This window comes from Strix uralensis, chromosome 17 (assembly GCF_047716275.1).
Source record: "Strix uralensis isolate ZFMK-TIS-50842 chromosome 17, bStrUra1, whole genome shotgun sequence".
In the NCBI taxonomy this organism is placed as follows: domain Eukaryota; kingdom Metazoa; phylum Chordata; class Aves; order Strigiformes; family Strigidae; genus Strix; species Strix uralensis.
In genome coordinates, this window is record NC_133988.1 from 6853637 (window position 1) to 6877033 (window position 23397).

At 44.1% G+C, this 23397-nt stretch overlaps 2 protein-coding genes across 8 annotated transcripts; one reads left to right on the forward strand and one right to left on the reverse strand.

Moving 5' to 3' along the window:
• Positions 1 to 327: 327 nt before the first annotated feature.
• GUCD1 (guanylyl cyclase domain containing 1) lies at positions 328 to 9741 on the reverse strand. 3 transcript variants are annotated; one of them, XM_074887566.1, is made up of 6 exons: positions 9606 to 9741; positions 8030 to 8114; positions 6403 to 6568; positions 5551 to 5642; positions 3708 to 3949; positions 328 to 3232 (listed from the first exon to the last, which is right to left on the reverse strand). In XM_074887566.1, the coding sequence occupies exons 1-6, from the start codon at positions 9640 to 9642 to the stop codon at positions 3141 to 3143; spliced, it is 714 nt and encodes a 237-aa protein (XP_074743667.1). In that variant the 5' UTR covers positions 9643 to 9741; the 3' UTR covers positions 328 to 3140. The 3 variants fall into 3 exon arrangements, with proteins under 3 accessions (XP_074743667.1, XP_074743664.1, XP_074743666.1); XM_074887563.1 differs by lacking the exon at positions 9606 to 9741 and adding an exon at positions 8864 to 9475; XM_074887565.1 differs by lacking the exon at positions 9606 to 9741 and adding an exon at positions 9257 to 9472.
• Positions 9742 to 9787: 46 nt separating this feature from the next.
• On the forward strand, positions 9788 to 14091 carry SNRPD3 (small nuclear ribonucleoprotein D3 polypeptide). 5 transcript variants are annotated; one of them, XM_074887569.1, is made up of 4 exons: positions 9788 to 9860; positions 10996 to 11145; positions 11863 to 12055; positions 12924 to 14091. In XM_074887569.1, exons 2-4 carry the CDS (start codon positions 11020 to 11022, stop codon positions 12983 to 12985), a joined length of 381 nt encoding a protein of 126 aa, XP_074743670.1. In that variant the 5' UTR covers positions 9788 to 9860; positions 10996 to 11019; the 3' UTR covers positions 12986 to 14091. The 5 variants fall into 5 exon arrangements, with proteins under 5 accessions (XP_074743670.1, XP_074743672.1, XP_074743668.1 ...); XM_074887571.1 differs by having other exon boundaries at positions 9832 to 9852; XM_074887567.1 differs by lacking the exon at positions 9788 to 9860 and adding an exon at positions 10035 to 10181.
• The last annotated feature ends 9306 nt before the right edge of the window (positions 14092 to 23397 follow it).

Below are 23397 nucleotides of genomic sequence, written 5' to 3' on the forward strand. Positions count from 1 at the left end.
CTCCAGTAGGATAGTCAGTGGTTGCAGAGTTCACAAAACAGGTGTTGAATATAGATAGCAATACATTTGCTGTTCTCAGCTACTAGTGTATATTGAAATTTTGGTTTGTATGATTCAGGTGATGCAGCAGGTGTTCAGGAAGTGCAGAATGAATACCATTTACAGCCTAGCATCTATGAATTTATAGCTGAAATAAATATTTGAACTCTTAAATTTTTTTCCAAATTACAATTTCAGCTGTGTCATTTCTAGTTAAGTATAACACATCCTCTAAAAATTTTCAAATTATTTTCCATAATAAGCTAGTTAATAAATGCACTTGCTACATTATGTTACAGGGTTATCTGTGACTTTAAACCTTTATTGAGAATGGCTTAATTACAAATAAAAATATATTTATGTATAAAATCCCTGCATGTAAAATACCCCTTCTTTTGCTATTGACATCATGAAGGAAACAAAGTGACAAAACATTTTCATAATGAGTATTTTGATAGACAATCTTGTAATGGGAAGAAGTTTCGGAATATGCAGTGTTCTGAGTGCTTGTGCAGTGAGCTGCTTTTAATCTGAATTTGTGTCATATAAATACTCTGTCTTTTCACTTGGCTTCTGCTTCTTGTGTTTTCATCTCTCATAACTATCTTCCATTTGGCAGCTCTAAGAGATCCTGTTGCAGTGGTGGAACTCTCCTTTTGTATTAGCTTAAACAGCTTTTTCAGTTTTGTTAAAGTATTTAAACCCTGGGTACCAAATGTTTAACAGTCAACATTGTTACACCTATCTGTGCACTTCAGAACATTTAGCATGCCCTTAAATTCATGTTTTATGTATAAGCTCAAGATTCGCATTTGGATAACTGAACCTATAAGAGGCTAAATGTCAATTACAAATCTTTTGTAAGAATTGTTTTTATTTACCTAACCAAGCTTGCTCTAAAATAAATCCTGTGGCAGTTTAATGGTATTGAATGAACTACCTACCCGAAAATGCATGGGTTAAGGAAGTACTCTATCAATCTGTAGTTTACATACCTGTTACTAATTAACATAGCTAGTACAGTCTCTCTAAATCAAACATTGTAAATTTGGACTTGGAAATAAAAATTCCTAGATCGGTAGCCACCTGGTGACTTTGGAGGAGTTGGAAGGCATTCTCTATAATAGGGTTTGTACCTTTTTTCTGGGATTCTGCTAGTGGCACTGATCTGGTTCTACGGCTCACAAATCACATCCTAATTTTTACTAGTTCTGCAAGTATCAGTGCCAAAACGTATTCCAACTTCAGCAGTGATAAGAAAAATCTGATACACTGAAAATTTCTTGTCACATACTTTTTGTTCAGAACTTAAAAAGGCCACTGCATTTTAAATGTCTGTTACTATTTTTAGCCTTTGTACAAAGGAGCACTCGATTCTACTATGCATACCTACTGAACACTTTCCAGATACTTTTCAGAAGTCAACAGCTGATAAAAGAAAATGTTTTCTCTTAGAAAAATTTTTTACCATGCTTAAAGTGATTCCTATTATTTTCACCACTAAATAACAATGTCCTTTTGCTGTTATCCCATGCAGTTCTAGAACTCGAACACTTCTCCTAAAGCCATGCCAAAGGTGTGGGATGTCTGTCTTAAGTGCAAAATAAAATTTTGCTAGCTGTACATCAGTATTAACATCGATTTTTGTACCCACTTCAACATAGGCAGAACTGGAGATCAAGACTTGTAGGAAACTGATGGATGAATCTGAAATAGGTGGCTATTTCCTACACTTTACAGTGCTCCTCAGCAAAGTAATTAAAGCCAGGTAATACACGGAAGGATTATGAAGGGACTGCTAGCAATTTCACTTCATAATGTCTGAATATGGTAACTCCAGCTTAATCCAAATACAGCTGTAGTATACGAGCTAGAAAATCTGAGTTCCTGCTTTTTTACTTTAGCAAAGAGATGTTTGTATTCCCTCTTTTCTTAATTGATTTCAGCTCTTCTTAAAAGGTCACTGAACTGATGCCAATAGCAAAATTTGGCTCAAATTATGATTCAGCATTTTAGTTACAATCCAGTATATGCTGTCAGGTATTTACAATTTACACAAAAATGTATATCATTACTGTGCATGACCATTTTCTGTATTTGCTTAATAAGTTTACAAGTTTATATTTAGAATGGATTCTGCAGAAACTGGCACAAGTAGGTGGCATAAAGTTCAGAGGTTTCTGCAAAAAGCAATAAAGACTTCTAGGTACAAATAAAATGTCTTCACTTAAACTTTTGGAGCAATACAGAGCTCTGAGCAGTCATCCTAGAGGATTTAGCCAAATGAGAGTGAGTTTGTAGTACAAGGAACAATACCAATAACTACGATTCAAAGTTTTATGCAGTGGCATAAATGCTAAATCTGTGTAAGGTGAATTTGGGAAGTTTCCTTGAGTAAATGTGTTTCATTCCTACAATGCAGACACTACTGGGGGTTGACATAGCACTTAAGGATATGGTGTACTTGAGAACTGTCAATGTTAGGTTAATGGTTGGACTAGGTGATCTTCAAGGTCTTTTCCAACCTAGATGATTCTGTGATTCTATTGGTAAGCCAGCAAGGCATTTTTGTTATTTAAAAGTGGTTTAAGTCAGTATTTTTTCCTTCCATAACACCCTGCTGAACCTCAAATCCCTAGATTTAGGATGAAGATCAGCCCTTGATGCTTTGACAGAGAGAGAGAAACAGGTATTTCCTATTTTTTTTTTCCTCGTTTTTTTTACCTAAACCTATGCATGTGTTACCAAGTGTTAAAGTTCATTAATTTGGTGCTTTATTCTCATGTGTTTAATTTGAAAATAAGCTCAAAGTGAACAGGCCCTGGGCCTGTATTTTAAAACTGCTGTCAAGTGTGCAATGTTGAAAATGAGGAAGAAAAAAAAAGTGAGACATACATTGCAAAATCAGGTATGTCATCAGGAAAAAAAAAAAAAGGTAAAGACAGCATTTCAGTATAGTCCTATCAATGTCTATAAAGCCTCCCTTGTTTAAGATCCCACTGCAATTCCGGAGCACGGTCTCTGCAGGGGGAGTCCTGAGACAAGCAGCCAGCTGCCATGCAGGCTGCACAGGAAAGGACCAGAAGTATCAGGTGTGGGTGTCAGCTGTCTGTGTAGATGAACAGAATATCTTCATCAGTGCCATAACTTGTCCTGGCTTCCTCAAAGTTACTGATGCTGGTGCAGCATGTTCCTGTTAAGGAGGAACAAAATGTTAGTAAAAATTCAGACAAATTTGCCCATGAAAGGCTTTTATACTGGGTCTAGCAGCCTCTACAAAGAAAAGTAACTGGTATACAGACTAGACCTATGGCTTAGGTTACAGCTTTACTCAGGCAGATCTTTTTACCTCAAAGCCAGTGCTCACTGACATAATGTTGTAAACAGGTATTAAAGTGGCCATCCTGTTATATTCTGAACAACAGTTCAACATCTCTCACTGACCCATCTGAAAGCCAAACAGGTTTGCTAGAATGTGTATCTCAATGCCTCAAGTAAACCACAGCACAAAATGCAGCGCTAATTTAATTAATGTGGCAAAACCCCTTCTGACAAATTGGTTAGTGATGCTTGAAATATATGTATATTAGGGGAAGTACAGCTGTGGCTCTGTATTACAGACATGTTAGTAACATGGTGGCTGAGAATCCACCCAAAAGGCTACTCACGGTCAGCATAGGCAGGGTTGTTGTAGTAAATACTCCCTGAGGCTTTGTTGTAGCCACATAACACAATGAAATGGCCCTGGTAGTCAGGATTCCTGCAGAAGCACTTCTGTCCAATGGGGAGGAAGCAGCAGTATTTGACAGGACTTGAGCAAAGATCACACAATAGCAGGACCGCATTCACTAGGACAATGGCTACATGACCTTGGGACAGGTGGTTTTGGATGTCTTGAACAGTTACTGTGCTGCAGAAAAAAAATCAGATGTGCTTTTTAGCAAGTTTAGGAAAGAGACTGGTATACAATGAAGTGCATGATGATGGACAGTACTTATGACATGCAGCTGGCAGGTCCAGCTTATTGCTGTTAAACCCTGCAAGCTTTGCTACAGACAAAGCCTGACAAACCTGTGTCATTCAAGGCCTTTTGATCTCATTGCTGCTACTGTAAGTGCAGAGCAACAGCTCTGGATTCTGCATTAATATAAATGTAATCTCAGAATGTATCAGATGCCCCAGAGAAGAGCATTAAAGGCGCCGGTAACTTGAGAGACTTCTGTTGTGGGAAAATCCTAAGTGGAGTGTTCTCTCCTGCTCTTAGAAAAGCTTATCTCTGAAGCACGAAATCTTTAACTACTCAGTTGATAAAGATTGTATAATCATTCAACCAAATTAAGACGTGCCCAAATTTGCCTGTCACACAGGAATATGTTTCTCCCAGCTCCAATTTTGGACTCCCCGATGCTCTTGAGGCTTTATTCCTATAGTACCTCTTAGAGAGAATGAGTATTACCGAAACATAACCTATAATCTCATCTGTTAAAAGCTGTCCTTCACTGAGGCAGATGGTGTATTCCATATGCATTAGAAACTCATCCCCTGGATACGTTCCAGATGTCGGGGCGCTGTGCACTACCTGACTGAACTCATGCTTTTTAATCTTTTCCAGTGTTGCTTCTCCTTTTTGATGCCCCAGCCTCAGTACTGCACAGGTTGATATGGCTCTGTCCCTGCCTTGATCAAGGCCACGATTTTAAGATTGCTAAAGCAAGATGGACCGACTGTCCTGCCACAGCTCTAGTTAAGCAGATGGTGCCACACAGACTCTGTGTATGTTTAAAAGGACAGTTAACAATTCTGCTAAATGAAGGTTGCATTGCAGCATTCAAATGCTGTTGTGGTTGCCCAGTACCCCCTCTTCTTACTCCTAATCCCTTACCCAAATTCAACCACAAAGATCCAAATCCAGCTTCCCTATAAAAACGGATGCAACTCTTTGAATGTGGACACTTAGTTATGTCCCATGTAGATTATTAGTCAGCTGTGAAACAATTTTGCATTTTTTCCCCTTCTCCTGGGTTTGCAGTTCTTTTGTAGAGGTTCCTTATTTCATCTTCCCCTTGGCAAAAGCTCATAGGCTAGCTGCTTCTTTGTGCTTCTGTCTAGGAACAAAGAACTATAATGTCTGCATAGCTCTGGGAACAGTGGGTTATGTGCCCACGTAGCACTCTCCTTAATTCCAACAATGACCAATTAGAGTGCTGTAAGGCACTCCCTACTGGGTAATCTTAATGGATAATCAAATTCAAAAGATAAACAATAGTCAACTCCTGTCAGCATTTTCAAATCACTTATTCTGTGTCATGCCTGTTTTTCCTCAAACTTCATTATTAACTCTTGATGTCCACGGGGTTTTTTTTGAGATGGGTATAGTAGAAACACTGTAATTCACAAAAAAGGCTCTGGGCTTGATTTCAGTCTCTTTTATCTGTTTAGCTTGGTGACTGCAAGAAAAGCGTAGCACCCACAGAATCTCCAAAGAGACGGGAAAGAAAACAATAAGCTTACCACTTCTCCACCAGCACCTTGCAGGCTTTGGCTTGTGCAAAGAGCTGATTCACTCGATTCTCTTCTGTGTCAAAGTGCTTCCTGTAAAATGACTGTGGAGATAATAGAAGTTATGAACTGGAATGATGTTTACCTTAGGTAATCCACCGCTTACAGTCCCTGCTAGCAAGGGCCTGCGTAAGTTGGAGATCTGGCTATGGAATAAGAGATATCTCCTTTAGTTCACTGGTAACAGGATAAGGATTCCTGCTCTAAATTTTAAGTTTAAATTCACTCGTGGTCAGTTATTGTTGTAATTTCCATCCAGTGGCTATTCAGCTGCCTACATGAAAGAAGCCTGTCTGGTTTGTACTGGGCAGGAGCTTGCATTAGAAAAGCCATTGCCACCACAGGCACTCATTGGCCCCCTTGCTGGCAATCCTGAAGAGGTCAAGCTTTCAATGGACACGGAGGCTGAGTTCCCCTCTCACCTCTAGAGGTGGTTCTTCCAGGTCAGGGCTGAGGCACGGTGGTGGGGAAAGTGTGGAAGCTAGCACTGCTGCTGCCCAGGCTGTATCTGTTCTGTAGATAAATAGAGGGCTTCAGTCTCCAAGGCTGTCAAACAGGCTGAAACCTTTTATGAGCATTACATGAAAACTTTTTTAAAAAATCATATTATGGAATCAAAGATGTAAAATACGTGGGATTGTATCTAGCCTCGCCTTTGGAACTGATTTGTGCCAGTTTTGGCAACAGGCAAACCTTGTTTACAGGAACTGTGGTTAATTGTCAGTAACACAACAGAGCTTTTAAAGCGTGACACACAGGGCTTTTAAAACCCTCTGCTGTCTCCCAGTAGATAAGAATACTAACCTGATTTTTGTAGCCCTTGTCCACTCCAAGCGTCTGGGTGCAAAATTTATGCTTGACACCAAAGTGCCGCATTAGGTAGGCCAGGTCAATAGTCCAGATACTCTTTGTTAACTGGAGCTCCTGGATGGCTTTCTGAAATTCATCATTGTCCAAATGATTCAGGTACCTATGGTATTAGGAAAGGCAGAGGAAGGGAGGCACAGATCTTAGAAGAAGCAAAATGTGTGCTGTAGCCCAAGTCTCCACATCACAGGACGTACAAACTGAAACAATGGGCTTTGCTAAGAAAAAAACAAACAAAAAAACCCAACCCACAAAGGAGCCACAAATTTAAGGGAAGGGAAGGGAGTAGGGAATATTTAACTGGATTTATTGCTGACTTTTTTTAAAATCGGAAATGTATGGGTATCTTGACTGTTTTATAGTGCTAGAAGTGTACAGGTGCTGTACAATAGGCAAGCTATACTGAGCAAGTATAGAACTCTGTCCTGAAGGGCTTACAGTCTAAATGTACAAGCATATTAGAGCAAACACAGAAGTGTTAAAGACTAACACTTGCTTCACGCAATAGATGGATTTAAAAAGGAGGAACTGTAAAGGAAGTTGGTAAATATTCAAAGGAAGCTTGTCTTAGGCACTGATGGCACAAAAGGCAATAAAGGGAAGATGAAGTCAGAAGGAAGCTTGGGACAGGTTGCAAAGGGGTGGGGAGAGGCAGTGACAGTTCTGGAAGTCAGAAAACAAATGGAAGTAAATGGAAAAAAAACAGGACTGGAATTGAGGATGCAGGGCAAACAAGGTCAGATCAGCAGGGTGAGAAGATTAATCTTGCAAGCTGAGTTTTGGGCAGACCGGAGTGGCAAAGAGGTAAAGGGAATAAAGAGGCAGAGGTTACAGTAGTCAAGATGGGAAATTACCAGCACACGGACTAACGTCTTGGCAGAAGGGATGGAGAGAAATGAAAATCTTCTGCTTCATATCTACTAAGTGGACATCTAAATAGGTATCTCTCCTGCACCTAAGCTCATGTTCCTCTGTGGAAGGAAAGAGGAGTTCAGCAGGACAGCTACTAGTTCAAAAAAAGAAAAACCAAACCAAACCAAAAAAAACCCCAAAGGGCAATACAGTGCATTGTTTTGAAGTTGAAACTACTGGAACAAAACCACCTCATCCCACAGATTGTGGGCTCAGCAGGACAGAGGTAGCATATACTTATAAACTGGGGTACACCTACCCATCACTTGAAAACACAGAAAGGAATCAGGTGAACTGCTGTGCTAAGTGTCAGTTCTGAATTCTAACAACAGGAAAGAGGAGTAACTTTTTATCATGCCAACCTGCAAAGTTCTTGGAGCTGATCAGGTATTTTGCATCTGTCAAAACAGTCAATTATTCAAAAGGGTCTAAAGTTCCTCTTAGTTTCTATTTTCCCTTGCTCCTGCTGGAGAGCTGTGCCAGGCCCAAGCAGCAGTAATTCTCCAAGAGTACCTGAGAATATGTGCTCTCATAAAACCAAGTTAAACTCACAGCTGCTTCAACACACCTCTTCTCCCCGGACGTTGCTTCCTGCTACCCCTCTCCCATGGGATGGGATTTCCCACCCATTCAAACCAAAACAGTCACTTACTGAAGCACCATCCTGGAGCAGGCTAGCCCACAGTCCCAGTGGTACAACTGCTGAATGACTGGCACTTTCAGCTGGATGCAGTCAACTGTAGTGAAAACATCCCATTGTGAGTAAAACACGAAAGACGTCAGTCCATACAGGAATGTTTTTTCCATACCTCAGCATTAAAAGTCAGCTTCTCCTCAGCACTATAGTGGTGGAAACTTAGAAACGATTTTTTACTTTATCTGATTGGCAGGTATTTTTTTCTTTCTTAGGGGAATACAGGTTTGGTATTTTTATACAGTTAAGCATTTGGTTTAATGTCATACTTCTTTAATGTTCCATACCTGGATCGCTCTGCTGTATGGTCCACCCCCTTTTCCTTGGAAGTTTCATTTTATTCTTTTTGGTGGGGTGACATACCCGTCAGCCCCTAAGTAAGCTATATCCCCTCCTAAATAATAGCAGGTAAGGCACAGGTATTAATCCTTCCTCTTGTGCCTGAATGTATTTCTGTGCCACAAAAGGAGTTAAACCAAACTGTGAGAAAACAGACACAACCAAGATCTCTAGGCATCGATCTCTTACAAGCTCCACAGATATAAGCCTCTTCTATAGATGTCTTTTTCCTCAGGGACTGTAATTTATGTGAGTAATTTCAGGTAACAAAGCTCACAAATGGCACCAGTTGGCCTTTTGTATTAACTCCCTCAATAACTCAACAAAGGGAGAGGGAAAAAGAACAATCTCTACCAAAAAGGCCCAGAATACAACTAACTCCATCCCTCTGCCTCAGTTTTTATTTCTATAGGGTTGGCAATGGGGTGGTTTCACTGTCAGAAACACCCTTACCGCTTGAAGGACTTGAAGTGTTGTGCCTGTTATTGATACTGAAACAAAGAAAACCCAATTCCCAGATTCTCCTCAAACCAGGATCTGTTTTGTTGTCATTTTTTCTTGGCATATGATGATTCTGTTCCCTTTTTGTTAATACCCAGGGCCTCTGTCAAGTCCCAAGGTTAACTGAAGAGGTACATGTTTTCTACGTGAAGACTTCAAAGGGTAACAACTTTAATTTTCTTGGATGTCCAGCTTCCAGGCATCCTGTTTCCCAGCACACCCTGACTTTTTCAGTGATGACTGTCAGCTGTCCTCAGATAAGATACGAGCCCGTATACGCTGTGGCTGCAAATAACATCGAAAACACCGCTCCCCTTTGCCAGCTCCTCGGCGCGACGAACTTACAGACGGAGCCAGTCATTCCACTTTGCTGCTGGTGGCAGAACCGGCAGCTTCGCAGCTCCGGGAGCACGGCGAGGCCGCCGGGGCCTCCCGAGGGGACGGCCAGAGCCCCCCGCCGCGGGCAGGGCCGTACCCAGGCCTCCCTCCCCCTAGCTGGCGCCTAGCCCGTTCCGCCGGGGCGGACCCCGTCGCGGAGCCCCGCAGCCCGGCCCCCTCCCCGCCGTCGGGGCGCCCCGAGGAGGGCTCCGCCCGGCGCCCCGCGCTCCCCGGCGGCGAGCGGCAGCCGCCCGCAGAGGGAGGGCTGCGGGAGACGGCCGGGGCCGGCCCCGCTGCCGCGGCGGGGCGCACTGACCTGGCGGCGGCTCCCCAGCCTCCCGGGGGCTCTTCATGGCGGCGGCGGGGCCTGCCGCCCGCTCACTGCCGGCCCCGCCGAGCCGGCCCGGGCGGCGGCGCGGCCCAGGGGCCCGGCATGCCTCGGCGCGGCGCTGGCTCCTCCCGGCTCCGGCCCCGGGGGCGGGGGCGGAGGCGGGGGCTGCGGGGGGCCGGGCCCCGGGGCGCCGGCCCCGCGCCGTCGAGGCGGTGTGGGCGGCGGCGGTCGGGTGCGCCGGTGGGCAGGGGCATGTCACGGCGGGCGGGGGACGCGGGACCGAGGGCCGGGGCGCGACCTGAGGCGGGCGGGGAAGCGCGGGCCGTGCCGGTAGCCAGCCCTGCCCCGGTGGCGGGGCTCCGCCGGCGGGACGGGGCTGCCCCCGGCCGGCGGGACAAGACTGCGGCGGAACCGTGGTGCCGAGGCAACGCGGCCCGGCAGCGCCGGGCGCCCTGGCGGTGGCGGGGCCGGGAGGGGCGGGCAGGGGCCGTGCCGCGCCCGCCGCCCACTTCCGCTTCCGGCGCGCGGTGCACGGCGGGAAGCTGGAGGAGGCCATTAGGGGTGAGCGTGGGCCCGGCCTAAGGCGGTTGGTGAGTGGCGGCGGTGCTGGGTCCCAGGGGGGTTCCCCGGTCGCCTGCGTGTCCGCGGGAGCGGCAGGGCCCTTCCCGCTCTCCGCGCGCTGTGGGGAAGCATCCGAGCTGCGCCGCATCCCCTGGGGCCTGCGGGCTCCTTCGGGCGCCCGGGCCTGAGGGGGCGAAGCCGCGGTGGGGCGGCCGCTGGGTTGCGCAGGCCTCGGGGCCTCTGCTCGGCCGCTCGGGGATGGGCCTCACCGCCGGGCCTGGGCCCGGGCCCTGCTCTGCCTCTGGGGCAGGGCTGAGGCTGGGGGGGCCCTCAAGTGAGGGAGGGTCGTGCGGGGCACTCGCCAGGGCTGCGGCGTGTGGTGTGGGCTGGGGTCCCTGGTAGTAAGGCCTGTTGCGTAGGTGATGCGGTCTGCGAGTGCGGTTGTGCTACCCGCAGGTCTGGCTTAGCTCGTAGGCGGTGAGGCTGGCTGTACGTTAAGGTGTGCGCCTGGGGCTATCTGTGATTGAGGTGCACCTCTCTATATAAGTGGTCTGTTACCTGGTGTTTACAACTGAATTTCCAAGGTCAGGAGAGACCTGGAAAAGACTCACTTTCGCTATTTTAACTTTTTTTTTTTTTTTCCCCCCGTGGGTATCTTTCTAGAGGAGTTTTATTAATGCATTGTTAAAGCATATGGTGTGTTTGGGCAAGAGAGAAAATCGGTGCTTTACCCTGGGGAAGATCACAGATTGCATAGATAAAACCTAGTTTACAACTTTCTTTGTGATTATGTTTTGTTTTTTTCTTGTCTCAGGTGTAGAGCCACAGCACTGCAAACATGTCAATTGGAGTGCCAATTAAAGTCCTGCACGAGGCTGAGGGCCATATTGTGACATGTGAGACCAATACAGGAGAAGTTTACCGAGGCAAACTTATTGAAGCTGAAGACAACATGAATTGTCAGGTATACCTGTTTCAGAAAGATGTGCCTGGAAAGGCTGATAGCTAGCTTATTGGCAGCGTGATTGAAAGACAGGTTTTTTTTAGTCTTAGGATAAAGAAGGCTGTAGTACTGTACTACTACCTTACCATGGTGAAATGAATTCAGGATTACTGAGCACTCCAAAGAGGCCAGAGCTTATTCTTTCCAGTTTTAGAATAGGATTGAACATTCCTGTCAATAATATCAGGTTCTTAAGATTCTGTTCCATGAACAATGTTTCTGCTGGTGTTCTTTATTTAAAGTCATTGAATGGAAGAATAAACAAACCTTGATTTAAGAAATTGAAGCTTTTTTTAATGCATGTTACTTTAGGCATCCCAAGAGTGCTTAATTTGTATTGACTTTAGGCAAGTCATTCTCGGAATCAAAATTAATAGTTATGACTAGAACAGCTTTATTAAAACTGATTGAATATGAGAAAAAAAAGCTAATAAAAGTAATTTGCAAACTGGGGAGAAAGCAGAAGTCCTGGGGCTGCTTGAATAGTAGCAGGCTTAGCAGTATGTTTAAATGGTCCTGGGTGCCTTGTGTTACAGCTCCAGTTGAGAAAGCAGCATTCTTGGAAAGTCTTTGACTTTGATACTCGAATCTTGGCTGTATATTCTGCAGGCAAGAGCAATAGGAATACAGAACTGTGTTAGAGGCCTCTATGAGAACTGACTGATCTTTGCTTTCCAGATGTCCAACATAACAGTGACGTACAGAGATGGACGAGTGGCACAGCTTGAGCAGGTGTACATCAGAGGTAGCAAGATACGGTTTCTTATTTTACCAGATATGTTGAAGAATGCCCCTATGCTAAAGAGCATGAAGAATAAAAACCAGGGTTCTGGAGCTGGGCGAGGAAAAGCAGCTATTCTCAAAGCTCAAGGTGTGTACAATTTGCTTGTGGTCCTCCCCCTCTATTTTGCTGTAGAAAAACGGGAAAACTGGCATCTCTGTCACTGAGGAAGTGCAAGCTGTAAGAAACTGAAAGATTGCTGGTTCATATGTTTTTCTATGTATTTCATCTTATGGTGGGAGTCAGGACTCAAACTGTCCAACTATCTGAATGTGTAATATTGATGCTACAGTAATTTAGATACAGTGAGTTGTCTTGTTAAACTGAGGCTTTATATAAAAGTTCATCTTCTGCTTTCCAGTGATTGTGGGCACTTGCTGTTTGGAAGGGTTCAGGTGTTCTTGTTAAGCTTTTGTGGAAAAACAAATGCAGATATTAAGGTGGTACTTAATATCTATCTAATATCTTCCAACTACTGGGAAGCTGTAATTATTAGCCATTCTGTAGTTCACTGTCATCTGTACCTTTCTCAGGGGAATGATCTAGTTATAACAAGATGGAGTAACAATCACGGGACCCAAAGTCCTTGGTTAACTTTAGCAAATGCAGTAAAGTTATGTGGGGGAGTAACATCTGCAGGAATGTACTGAGTTCTGTTGCAAAACCTTGGCAGAGTGTGGGGTTTTAAGTCTTTTGGGCTATACAGATTTGTGTGTCAGCTTAGGAACACGAAGTGTATGAGTATTCACTGCATCTGTTCTAAGTAGCAAGACTGTAACCATTAGTTCTGGTTCTTGCAGAAAACTTCTTGCTGTCATATCACTTTCTGAACTTCATAGGATAGCTTCATTTCTTTGCTTCTAAGCAAGAGACTTCGAGTGTTGTTTGTTTTGCTTGTCAGTTGTTGAGATAAATATGAGGTTATGTCAAATTCATCCCTGATGTTTTCTTTCTTCAGTGGCTGCAAGAGGAAGAGGCCGTGGTATGGGCCGTGGCAACATCTTCCAGAAGCGAAGATAATTTTGGTCTTGATCAACATGCTTTTTTTTATTAGGGAGTATTAACTTGACTACATGTGCATTGGTATCAGTTTTGTTTAATAAATGTTTCTGACAAAACTTGTCTGCTCTTACATGACAGAACTCCTCTTGGGCAAATACATTATAGATTGATTTCAAACTTAAAAGAGTTTTGTCTGGAAAGTAGTGGACTTTATATCTAGATTTGACTACTTTGTATTTGTGTGATGCATTGACCTTTAAAGATCGTCATGTTTCCTTTTTCTTCTTTAGTCCTGTTGTCATTCATTCTCTAAAGAATTATAAGGCATTCTTGATGAAGAATTTTTGAATAGTGTGTTTTAAAGTCATATTAGCAGCCGCATTTATGGAAAATACAGTGAAACAGATGCAGCTTCCGGAGAAGCAAAGCACTATGTTCTTTTGCTTTATGTGGACCTAGAACAGGTAGAGGTCTATCTTCAGATCTGTACATTGAGCTTGTATTCTTGCATTTCTTATTCTTTTTGGATACAGGGACAATTTTTCATTAGGAACACAAAACTTTGATAGCCTGAGTCTATATTTGCAGTGAAAAATTCTGTTCTAACTCTCTTAGTATGTTTTTCCCTCTGCCTGGGAAAAGAAGACAATACAAAATAGGCATTTGAAAGGATGAATTTGAAATGTATTGTAAATTTGAAAGGTAGTGCAGAGGTATGAGGAAAGTCTTATAAATGGTTATGCGTTAAATACAACTCAATACAAATGCTAATCTTTTGAACAAAACTTAGGATCAACTTGATCTTTTGGTCTTAACATCTATACGCAGTCATATAGATCATCAGCTGATGTGCAGGAAGCCAAATGTAGTTGTAACTTTATTTCGCCAAAAGTATGGTGTGGTTGTTCTTACTGACTTAAATGGTTGAAATGTTTAAATGTAACACTTCTGTACCTAATCACATATTTGCATACAATCATCAGTCTGTACATCTACAAAATATCTAGTCATGCTTTCCTGCTCTGATGCTGTGAAGACTCCCTTGTGTGCAGACATGGAAGTTGAACTAATGTATTAATTTGTTGAATTGTCTGTAAATAAAGCTGTATTTGGTCTCACATCAATAGGAGAACCCTGCAACATGTTCTTCTGGATAGCAACCCTAAATATTTGCATTAGAAACCTCCTTAAAATGTGTTTAAGATACACTTGAGCTTAGCTATGAAAGTGCTGTTGTGTCATCTTATGACTAGACTAAGGAACTTGTCCAAAAGACAAGATGGTTTTCACAGATCCCTGTGCTTCAAAACAGGGCCTGTGAGTCATGTTCATGTAGCAGTAATGCTTTCCTGAAGACAGTGTTTCCAACTTAAAATGAGCAATTTGGGGTTTTAGCAATGATACTAAACACTTTCTTGTGAAAATGTGTCATTCTTCAAATTGACAGTCACTCAGAAGAGAATCGTGACTGATAGCAGTTGATCAGGTCACATCCCTCTGAGTGTGTACCTGTGTAAGATACAGGCAAGTAAAACTGAACTGATCTATATAGAAACTACAACCTTATCCCTAGGAGTAACAGCTGTAGTGTTTGGAACTCTTTAATAGTTTGGTTCTAGCTCTTACTGTGGGAGAGGAAACAGAATTTCTTCCTCATGCTTAAGCAAAGGCTTCTGAATTTCACAAGACTGATTTGAGAAAGACCATCTTAAAATCAACATGAAGCTGAAGTCTATTTTGAGTCATTATACTAGATGCCCTCTGAGACTGACATTTTTTTAACACAAAGAAGATAATTTCATCCTGTTGCTGTACCAATGAGCTTCATGGTAAGAATCGAACTGTCTGCTTGTAGTATCCCATGATAATGCCTGGGATGTGTGGAAATGGGGTGGGAGGTAAGACTAGGCATTTCTGTTGACAGCCACTGGCTTTGTGTGTTGCTGTATGGTGGTATGTGAGATGATCACTTCCCTAGTAGGTAGTAGTATGACTATTTGAAATAGCACACTGCAAATAAGACATCTGACTTTTTTATTGCTTTTAATACATCAGGCTTGTGATTGTGTTGCTAATCAAGTCAGAGTTTTCGTACAATGGAGTTACACTACCATCAACAGGCAGAACAGGAGTGGCACAATACATGATTGCTTTCTGTCTGAGTATCTGCTGCAAGGTTTTATAGGATGTTTCTTCAGCAGCTGGAACTGCCTTCTCTTCCAAAGCAAACGCCTAATAGGAACCTGAGATTGATTAGTGCAACAGTTAATTGCCATAAATAGAAACTAGTATAGAATGGAGTGTGTGTTGAAGGATGGTAAACTGTTCTGATTAAAGGGTGTCATCCTGGCCATGGCTAACTTGCAGTGCGTGACGAAGTTACAGTTACCTTGTTTAGTAATACGAGAGACAAGAGGTGTTCTCACAGTTTGAACAAAGAGAAATCACTTTGCCAAAACTCCTTTGGGTCTGGCTTCTATGGGGTCTCCCTGTAACCTCTTGAGGAAATAGTGAGGGTTACCACATCTTTTTTGCCAGGATTGTCTGGTACTTCCTACCCATCAAAGCTCTGCTTTCTTTTTCTGTAAAGCCTCCAGAAAGAGCTATTAATATGTGAAAAAGGAAGTAAGCCACAGATGGGGGACTTGACTAAAACTATCTTTTGGAAGAGATTCAACATTTTGGCAAGACTCCAAATCTGGCCCGTTGGCTTTGCGTCTCACTATTTCCTTCCGACTGTAGAATAGCATGTAGCCTTTTCTGAAGGTTAGATGTTAGCTGCTTTTGCAGAGAGAGGGGAGAAATGGCGCCACATTTGACCACAGACAGCTACTGGAATGGCAAAGGCTTTGAAACACTAAGGGGAACCCTAAAGAGTATAATGGTTAAATCCTATTTAAGCAAATTAAAGCTGCCTGGCAGTAGCAGGTTTGTTGGGGATTGTTTTCACTAATGATAATTGGCTTACTTGTCTATTGCTTTTTAAAGTTCCTGTTCGTCTTTCCTGTGCAATGCCAAGCTTCTGTTCCCTCCACTGCAATCTCCTCTCTGAAAGTGCTGATGGGCAGGGGGACAGCCATGAATTTCAGAAAAGAAACAATAACTCTCCCCAGTAGGTTGGGCTGATAGAACAAACTCTGCAATGTATCTGCTTTAAGAAGTGTCTGCCCCTTCTGATGTTTCTCACCTTCTGTATTTGTGACTGTCCGCTGAGCACACAGCAATGAAACTTTTCTAAAAAAATTTTTTTCCAACCAGTGTTGCCTTAGCTTTTAAGCTTTACTTAAAACATGTAACATCTCTAATCCACATCAGCTTTGAAGAAGATACTGGATTTTGCATAAACAAAAAGCTCTGCACTATGAATTCAGGTAAAGTCTGAGTCTAGGATGAACTGTTTACCCTCTTCAGGAAGATACTGTGACTTAATGTTGAAAAGTGGGCATTTAAGCCCCAGCCAAGACAAACATATCACTTAGCAATTTCTGACTAGACTAACCAATATGCTAGTTTGTTACAGGCTGCTTTGAAGAGCCTACATGCGATGTGTGTATTATCCTTACAGCGTGGTAAATCAAAATTTCCTTCTAACAAATGATGCCTCATCCACTAGATGGCTCTGTCGATAAGAGAATGAAATAAAGAAACCGGAACCCTCTGGAAGCAAAAAATGCAAGAAAGGTGACTTCTGCTAAAAAATCCATCAACTCAGTGCTATTACAAACTTTAGCATAAAAATACACCTTATTTTCTTTCCTCCTCAGTGTTCCCAGAGTGCTGGGATAACCCAGGTTATTCCAGCCATTGCTTGATGCTGTGTGTTTCCCTGGTACTTGGCTAGTTGGGCATGTGCACTTAGGTAGGTCGTGCAGAATCCTCGAGTTCAGCAACTTAAGCAATCTGTTTCTCTGTGACGGAGAATACTATGATAGATGCAGCTGTCTGTTTTTAACATCTGCCCTTATTTGTCACCTTTCTTTTGTCACAGATTGCAGCATTTCTTTTCATCCTTTGCCATTGCTTTGTGTGTGGGTTTGTAAACCTTTCCTTGTTCCGTGAGTTCGGGGCTCACTATAGCTTTCTGCTTTTGACAGAGAGAGAGACAAGCTACAGGCCTGAATCTTTGACATGAACTTGCCCCTTTGATATCATTAGTGTAGGTGCCTTTGAAGTACTTATGTGGGACAGAAAAGCTGTGCTGCAGCCATGCAAAATGATGTGTGGAGAGGTGCAGGTAGAAATCCACCCAGTCTTCCTGAGTCAACACCAAGGTTGTGCTCTGGTACAAAACCAGGGGAGACCCTGATAACAGCAGAGAAGAGTTAAATGGTTGGAGAAAGTATCACTTGAAAAAACTGCTTTGCACAGAACTGTAGGACTTTTCCTCACTGATCAGGTGCTTTCATCGCATACATATGCAGTTCTGCTCTCCAGGTGTGCCTAACTTATATTTGATCCTAAAGCTGTACTTTTCTTTAGTTCATTTTCCAAGGGTACCCTGCAAAATATCAGTCTGTTATGACTGAGAGAGGCTGGAAAGGGATGCCGTGTAGATAAGTCGCAAACTATGGTGTCTCTTCTCTGAGTGTAATTACATGCCACATTGTAAAAGCCCTGTTCTCCAGAGTCTCAGAACTTGGTTTATACCAACTCTTAAAATTGCAGGAGAGGCAGCAGCCTCTTAATTTCTGCCAGTGAAAGGCAGAAGTAAAGGGATGTGGCCCCTAGATCTCCCATGCCCTCCAGAAAACCTCTTCTAGAAGGGTAGAATGGAGCGGAAAACATGAATTTCTGGTGCTCAGAATAACTGTCCAGTGTGTATCTCTGCTAGTTAAGCTTCACAGTGAGCTTTCCTTTAAAGTAGAGATGTCCTATTTCCTCCTGCCAGTAAATCTAGATCTGGATGAGGGGATCGAGTGCACCCTCAGTAAGTTTGCAGATGACACCAAGTTGGATGGGAGTGTTGATCTGCTCGAGGGTAGGGAGGCTCTGCAGAGAGATCTGGACAGGCTGGAGCGATGGGCTAAGGCCAACTGGAGGAGTTTCAATAAGGCCAAATGCCGGGTGCTGCACTTTGGCCACAACAACCCCCAGCGGCGCTACAGGCTTGGGGAGGAGTGGCTGGAGAGCTGTCAGTCAGAGAGGGCCCTGGGGGTGTTGATTGACAGCCAGCTGAACAGGAGCCAACGGTGTGCCCAGGTGGCCAAGAAGGCCAATGGCATCCTGGCTTGTATCAGAAATAGTGTGGCCAGCAGGGACAGGGAAGGGATCTTGCCCCTGTGCTCGGCACTGGTGAGGCCGCACCTCGATGACTGTGTTCAGTTTTGGGCCCCTCACTACAAAAAGGACATTGAATGACTCGAGCATGTCCAGAGAAGGGCAACGAAGCTGGTGAAGGGTCTGGAGCACAGGTCTGATGGGGAGCGGCTGAGGGAACTGGGGTTGTTTAGTCTGGAGAAGAGGCTGAGGGGAGACCTCATCGCCCTCTACAACTCCCTGAAAGGAGGTTGCAGAGAGCTGGGGATGAGTCTCTTTAACGAAGTAATAAGCGATAGGGCAAGAGGGAATGGCCTCAAGCTGCACCAGGGAAGGGTTAGACTGGATATTAGGAAGCATTTCTTTACAGAACAGGTTGTTGGGCGTTGGAGTGGGCTGCCCAGGGAGGTGGTGGAGTCCCCATTCCTGGAGGGGTTTAAGAGTAGAGTCGACATAGCGCTGAGGGATATGTTGTAGTTGGGAACTGTCAATGTTAGGTTAATGGTTGGGCTAGATGATCTTCAAGGTCTTTTCCAGCCTAGATGATTCTGTGATTCTGTAAAATGTGAGCAAGGATGGAAGGCTGACATCCCAGTGTATTAATGATTTGGTAAGGTAGCAAAGGGTGGAATTCTGAGGTTTACAAGAAAGTGTCAATGATCTGGTGGTTTATTTCTCAGCCACGGGTCAAAATGGAGGAAGGATTCTCACAAGGTTCTTTGATGTTTCCATCCTGACAGAGGCAAAAATTTAGATCTGGACTTGAACCTTATTGCAGCTAAACTGATTTCAGACAATAAGACCTGGTCATCCTCCTCTCACATTAGATAAAGCTAACTTTATGGGACCCTCCTGCCTCCAGTGTTTCTTTGGGAGGAAATACAGATACACTACCTTTAAAGCATGATCCAGAATAGCCTTGAAACAAATGCTGATATGGGCAGTGTGCTGCAGATTACTTTGCAAGTAAGATGATACTGCTCACCGCCTCATCCGCTCAGGGACAGATCATGCCTGCGGACAGAAGAGCTACCATATGACTACAGCATGCTGGTGCCTGAAGTAGCCAAAGCAGTGGTTGTCTGCAAGTACTTTCCCAGATCAAGTTGCATTTTAACTGCTTCAGGTGTCCTGTTGTTGCCTGGTCCTGTAATAATAGTTCTTGATAGTGTCAAGAGTACTTTGGAGGTAATGAATTGGGAAGTGCCACCCTTCTCTGCTCATGCTAACTGTTTCTCAAAGACTGGGGTGTGGGATTATTTAACTCAGTGTGGAGGCTGACATTAGCGTACAGTATGACCAGTAGGTTCAGGGTGTTTTTACTCCACCTAGTTCAGACATTTAATGAGAAGAGCATTTTAGTTTTGTGTGTGAATTGGTTGTTCCTAGTAGACAGGCTATTATTCCTGGCACAGGACCAGTCATTGCATAAGCGAGTATTGTGCAGCCCTTTGCTGCTCAGCAGAGACTATCGGAGTCTATGAAAAGTGGAGATTTTCCAGCATCATTAATTCAGGGGAGAATGCTGAAGCCTTGGCAAAGAAACAGATTGTATCCAGAAGATGTGTAGTTATGCTGGGAGAAATGAAAAGAATGGCAGAAAAACACTATTATTGTTCTTTTGTTTAATGAACTGCTTGCAGTGAACATTTAATTTGTTCTTCATTCTCCCTTGCCTAGGGACTTAAAATCTGTTCTCTGGTTGCGGGTTTGCTCTATTTCCAGCTCAGTGGAGAGATGCTAATACATCTACTTCAGAGCACAACTGCTTGTTGTGAGGCAAAACTCCTCACATTTTGTCCTGTAGTGCCTAAAACATTAACAGGAGTGGGACAGAGCACTCAGTGGGAATATCAACAACACCAGGCTGGTGATGCAAAGGGAAGGCAATGGGAATGCCTGGATTTGCAGGGAGATGGAACTGTCCCTTTAGTTTGTTCGTGGCTCCATGCTGTAAAGTGCCCAACTGTTGCTTTCATGTGTTTTTCTTTACAAAACTGTTACAGGGTATAAAGACATTGTCACTTCACAAAGGCAGATGGAGACCAAGCCACAGAGAGGTTCAGACCAGGATTTGAAGACAGATTTGGGCACACAACTCCTGCTAAAACCAATGAGCCAAGGCACCTAAGTACTTTTCAAGTGAAAAATCCTTAAGTGACTGGCCTAACAGTGTCCCTGGAGCTCTGGGACAAAGTCTCCAGAGGCCCAGCAAGTGCTCTAACTGCTGGATCATCCCAGAAGTGGTGGTCTCTGAGCACTGCCTCCTGCATCAGTCTCCTGTTGAACAGTAAGCCACTTTGTGGTGGCTTAGTGGAGTGGATACTTCTTAGGATATTCAGGCTGCTTTGCTGGAAGTCCCTCAGTGGCATCTGGAAAAGTGCAGTTTTGTTGTTGCTGTTAGAGCTGTTTTGTACCCTCTTTTCTGATTTCTCTGCTCTCCTGCAACAAGCATCAGTCCTTCTTGTTAGGCAATTCCTAACTTGTGCTACCTTGATTTATTTTCATCCTTCTTCCTGGATTTCATCCTTAAAGGACACAGACTGATGTTCCCTTCTGGAGAATAAGAGAACGTTACCTGTAAGTTTATAGCAGCTGCAGATGTGATCCTGCTGTGGATTCCTGTGCTTCTGGCAAACATATTCGCTCACTGTAGGTAAAAGTGAAAAATGTCTTTATGGAGAAGTGCTTTCAGGGAAGGACATGAGACTGTGAATCTGAAGAGGTTACAGCCTCTGCCTCTGCTCTGGAAGTTTACAGGTAAGTTGCTTGACAAGGTAATCGTACTACTTTCCTTGCAAGGATATGGGGAATATAAATCAGTGATCAAATGATCTTGGTTACTGTGGTAAGAACACCTTGCAAATCACTCTGTCCAGGTGCAACCAAAGATGAGGATTAGAGGATTAGATTTATTTATAATCCTCCATTCAGGAGACTTGGTTCTGTTTTCAGGGTAGAAGCCTCTCCACTCCGCTTGGCAGAAGAGAACAGACCTCTGCAACACAAATGTGCATTGGCTTTGTATTCCAATTTTGAATGCGTTGAGTGCAATTTACGTCTGTAAATAACAAAGAAGATATTTGTTGTCCAAAAGTAGGCACTGTCAAGGTTTTTGTGTTTGGGCTTTTTGGGGAGAGGGGGTGAGATTGTTGGGAGGTTGGCAGTATTTAGCCTGCATTAGAGAGACAAGTCAGGCCACAACTGTTATGAGCCCACAGCCTCGTTAGAGGTTTTGGAGTACTGCAGCTGATGGCCCTCAGCAGACATAATGCATAGACCCATGTGGTAGCATTTTACCTTGCTTATTGGTATCTTTACAGTCTTCTAAAATCTCAACTGCAGGGTGGATAGGTTGTTTTTTTCCATGATACAATATCCGGCTGAGAAACAGAACTGCAGTGTGGAGATTTTTAGTCTTCTATAACAAGGTGTTGCTTTTTGTTGCTTCACAATTGAATGAGCTCCTCTCTGCGTCAGTACCATGTGTCTCTGGAACAGCTTCACAGCAAACCTTTTTTTGCAAAGCTCAGTCATTAGCTAATATTGTTCCTCTTTGAAGAACCCTATATAAAAGTGCACATCAGAGACATCTTCAGAACCAGACAGGAGTACGTCATTTTCCCTGCAGTCTTCTTCACATCTTGCTTTTGAGGGCAGTTTGGGTACAGCAGTAGGGAGTGCTGTGGTCTGGGAAAAGCAGGAGTGAGTGCACAGGGAGAAAATGTTGCTTCTTCCTTTTCTCTGGGTATTTGTTAGGATGTGCTCTCTTTGTTTTGTCTTTTCACTACAACCTTTTTTTCCAGTTAATGAGCCAAATTTGACATGGAGGAAGTGGATGAAGCTCTAGGGAACTCATTAGAGGTTTTACATGTCAGAATTTGACTCTAAATACATGAAGTCTAATCCTAAACCGAGGCAGAGATTTATACCATGGAACATGCCTAGAGACTGTTGGGAGGATCCAAGTAGCAGCCCTCACTTTACCTCTGCAGCCCCATTTGAGCCTTGCTTTTAGTGTGTGTTTCAACTATGTCTTTTTGGAACATGATCCTATCCTTAGGCTGAAACTAATGCCATGAGACACACCAATCTAAGGGTCTAACCAGTCTAAGGGTTACACTGGGGATAATTCTAGTAGCAGCCTTAGCTTTACTTCAGCACCCTGATCCCCAGTCCTGCTTTACATCTTGGCTGTCTTTCTCTGAACCCCAACCCCAGTGATGGCTCCAGCCATTTTAACAAGTGGAGTTCTCCCCGGACAGGCGCAGGGCACCCACCCAGCCACTCTCTCACTCCCCTCTCCTCAACAGGGCAGTGAGAGACAATAAGATGGAAATGCTCCTAAGTCAAGACAGGGAGATCGCTTACCGATTAGTGTCACGGACAAAACAGACTTGACTTGGGGAGAATTAATTTATTGCCTGTTAAAATAGGTTTGGATAGTGAAAGACAAATTAAAACAACACCCTCCTACCCCCACCTTCTTCCCAGGCTCAGTTTCACTCCTTCATCCCTGACCTCTCTACCTCCCCTCCCCACGCTGCACAGGGGAATGGGGGGTTGTGGTCAGTCCATAACAGGTTGTCTCTGCTACTCCTCCTCCTCACGCTGTTCCCCTGCTCCAGCGTGGGGCCTTCCCACGGGTCACTGTTCCTTCAGGGCTGTTCCCCTGTTCCACTGTGGTCACTCCATGCGCTGCAGGGACTCTGCTCAGCACCTCCTCCTCTTCCTCCTCTGGCCTTAGCATTGCAGGACAGTTTCTCATGCTTTTTTTCCTCACCCCTCACTGCCGTACAGCATTTTGCCCTTTCTTAAATCCACTTTCCCAGAGGTGCCACCAGCTTTGGAGTGGGGCTCAGCTGTGCCCTGAGGTGGGGCAGCTGCAGTCCGGCCGTGCCCAGCAGGGGCAGCCTCGACCTCTCCTCAGAGCAGCGCCCTTGTAGGGGACGAGTGACCTCCCAGCCTCAGAGCACCTGTCCCAGGATGGCAAAATGGCTTCTCTCCTATGGGGCAGCTGAGGTTAGTGGTTAGGGATCGCATTTTTTCTGGCTTGGCTTAATCTCTGCTTAGTGAGGGACAACAGGAACAGCAGGTAGGAGCCAGGCATTGCTCTCCTTCCTCCTGCTTTAAAGAGCGTCCTTCTGTGTGTCACCACAAGGCAGTCTCTGTTA

Excerpts from the sequence above, each read along its gene's own strand:
- GUCD1 (XM_074887563.1), bottom strand. The coding sequence starts at position 8,975 with ATGCCAAGAAAAAATGACAACAAAACAGATCCTGGTTTGAGGAGAATC. Across the intron at positions 6,569-8,029 it reads TGCTCCAGGATGGTGCTTCA|GTACCTGAATCATTTGGACA; the intron begins GTAAGTGACTGT and ends CTAATACCATAG. Across the intron at positions 3,950-5,550 it reads AAGGTGCTGGTGGAGAAGTG|CACAGTAACTGTTCAAGACA; the intron begins GTAAGCTTATTG and ends TTTTTTCTGCAG.
- SNRPD3 (XM_074887569.1), top strand. The coding sequence starts at position 11,020 with ATGTCAATTGGAGTGCCAATTAAAGTCCTGCACGAGGCTGAGGGCCAT. Across the intron at positions 11,146-11,862 it reads AAGACAACATGAATTGTCAG|ATGTCCAACATAACAGTGAC; the intron begins GTATACCTGTTT and ends TTTGCTTTCCAG. Across the intron at positions 12,056-12,923 it reads AGCTATTCTCAAAGCTCAAG|TGGCTGCAAGAGGAAGAGGC; the intron begins GTGTGTACAATT and ends TTCTTTCTTCAG.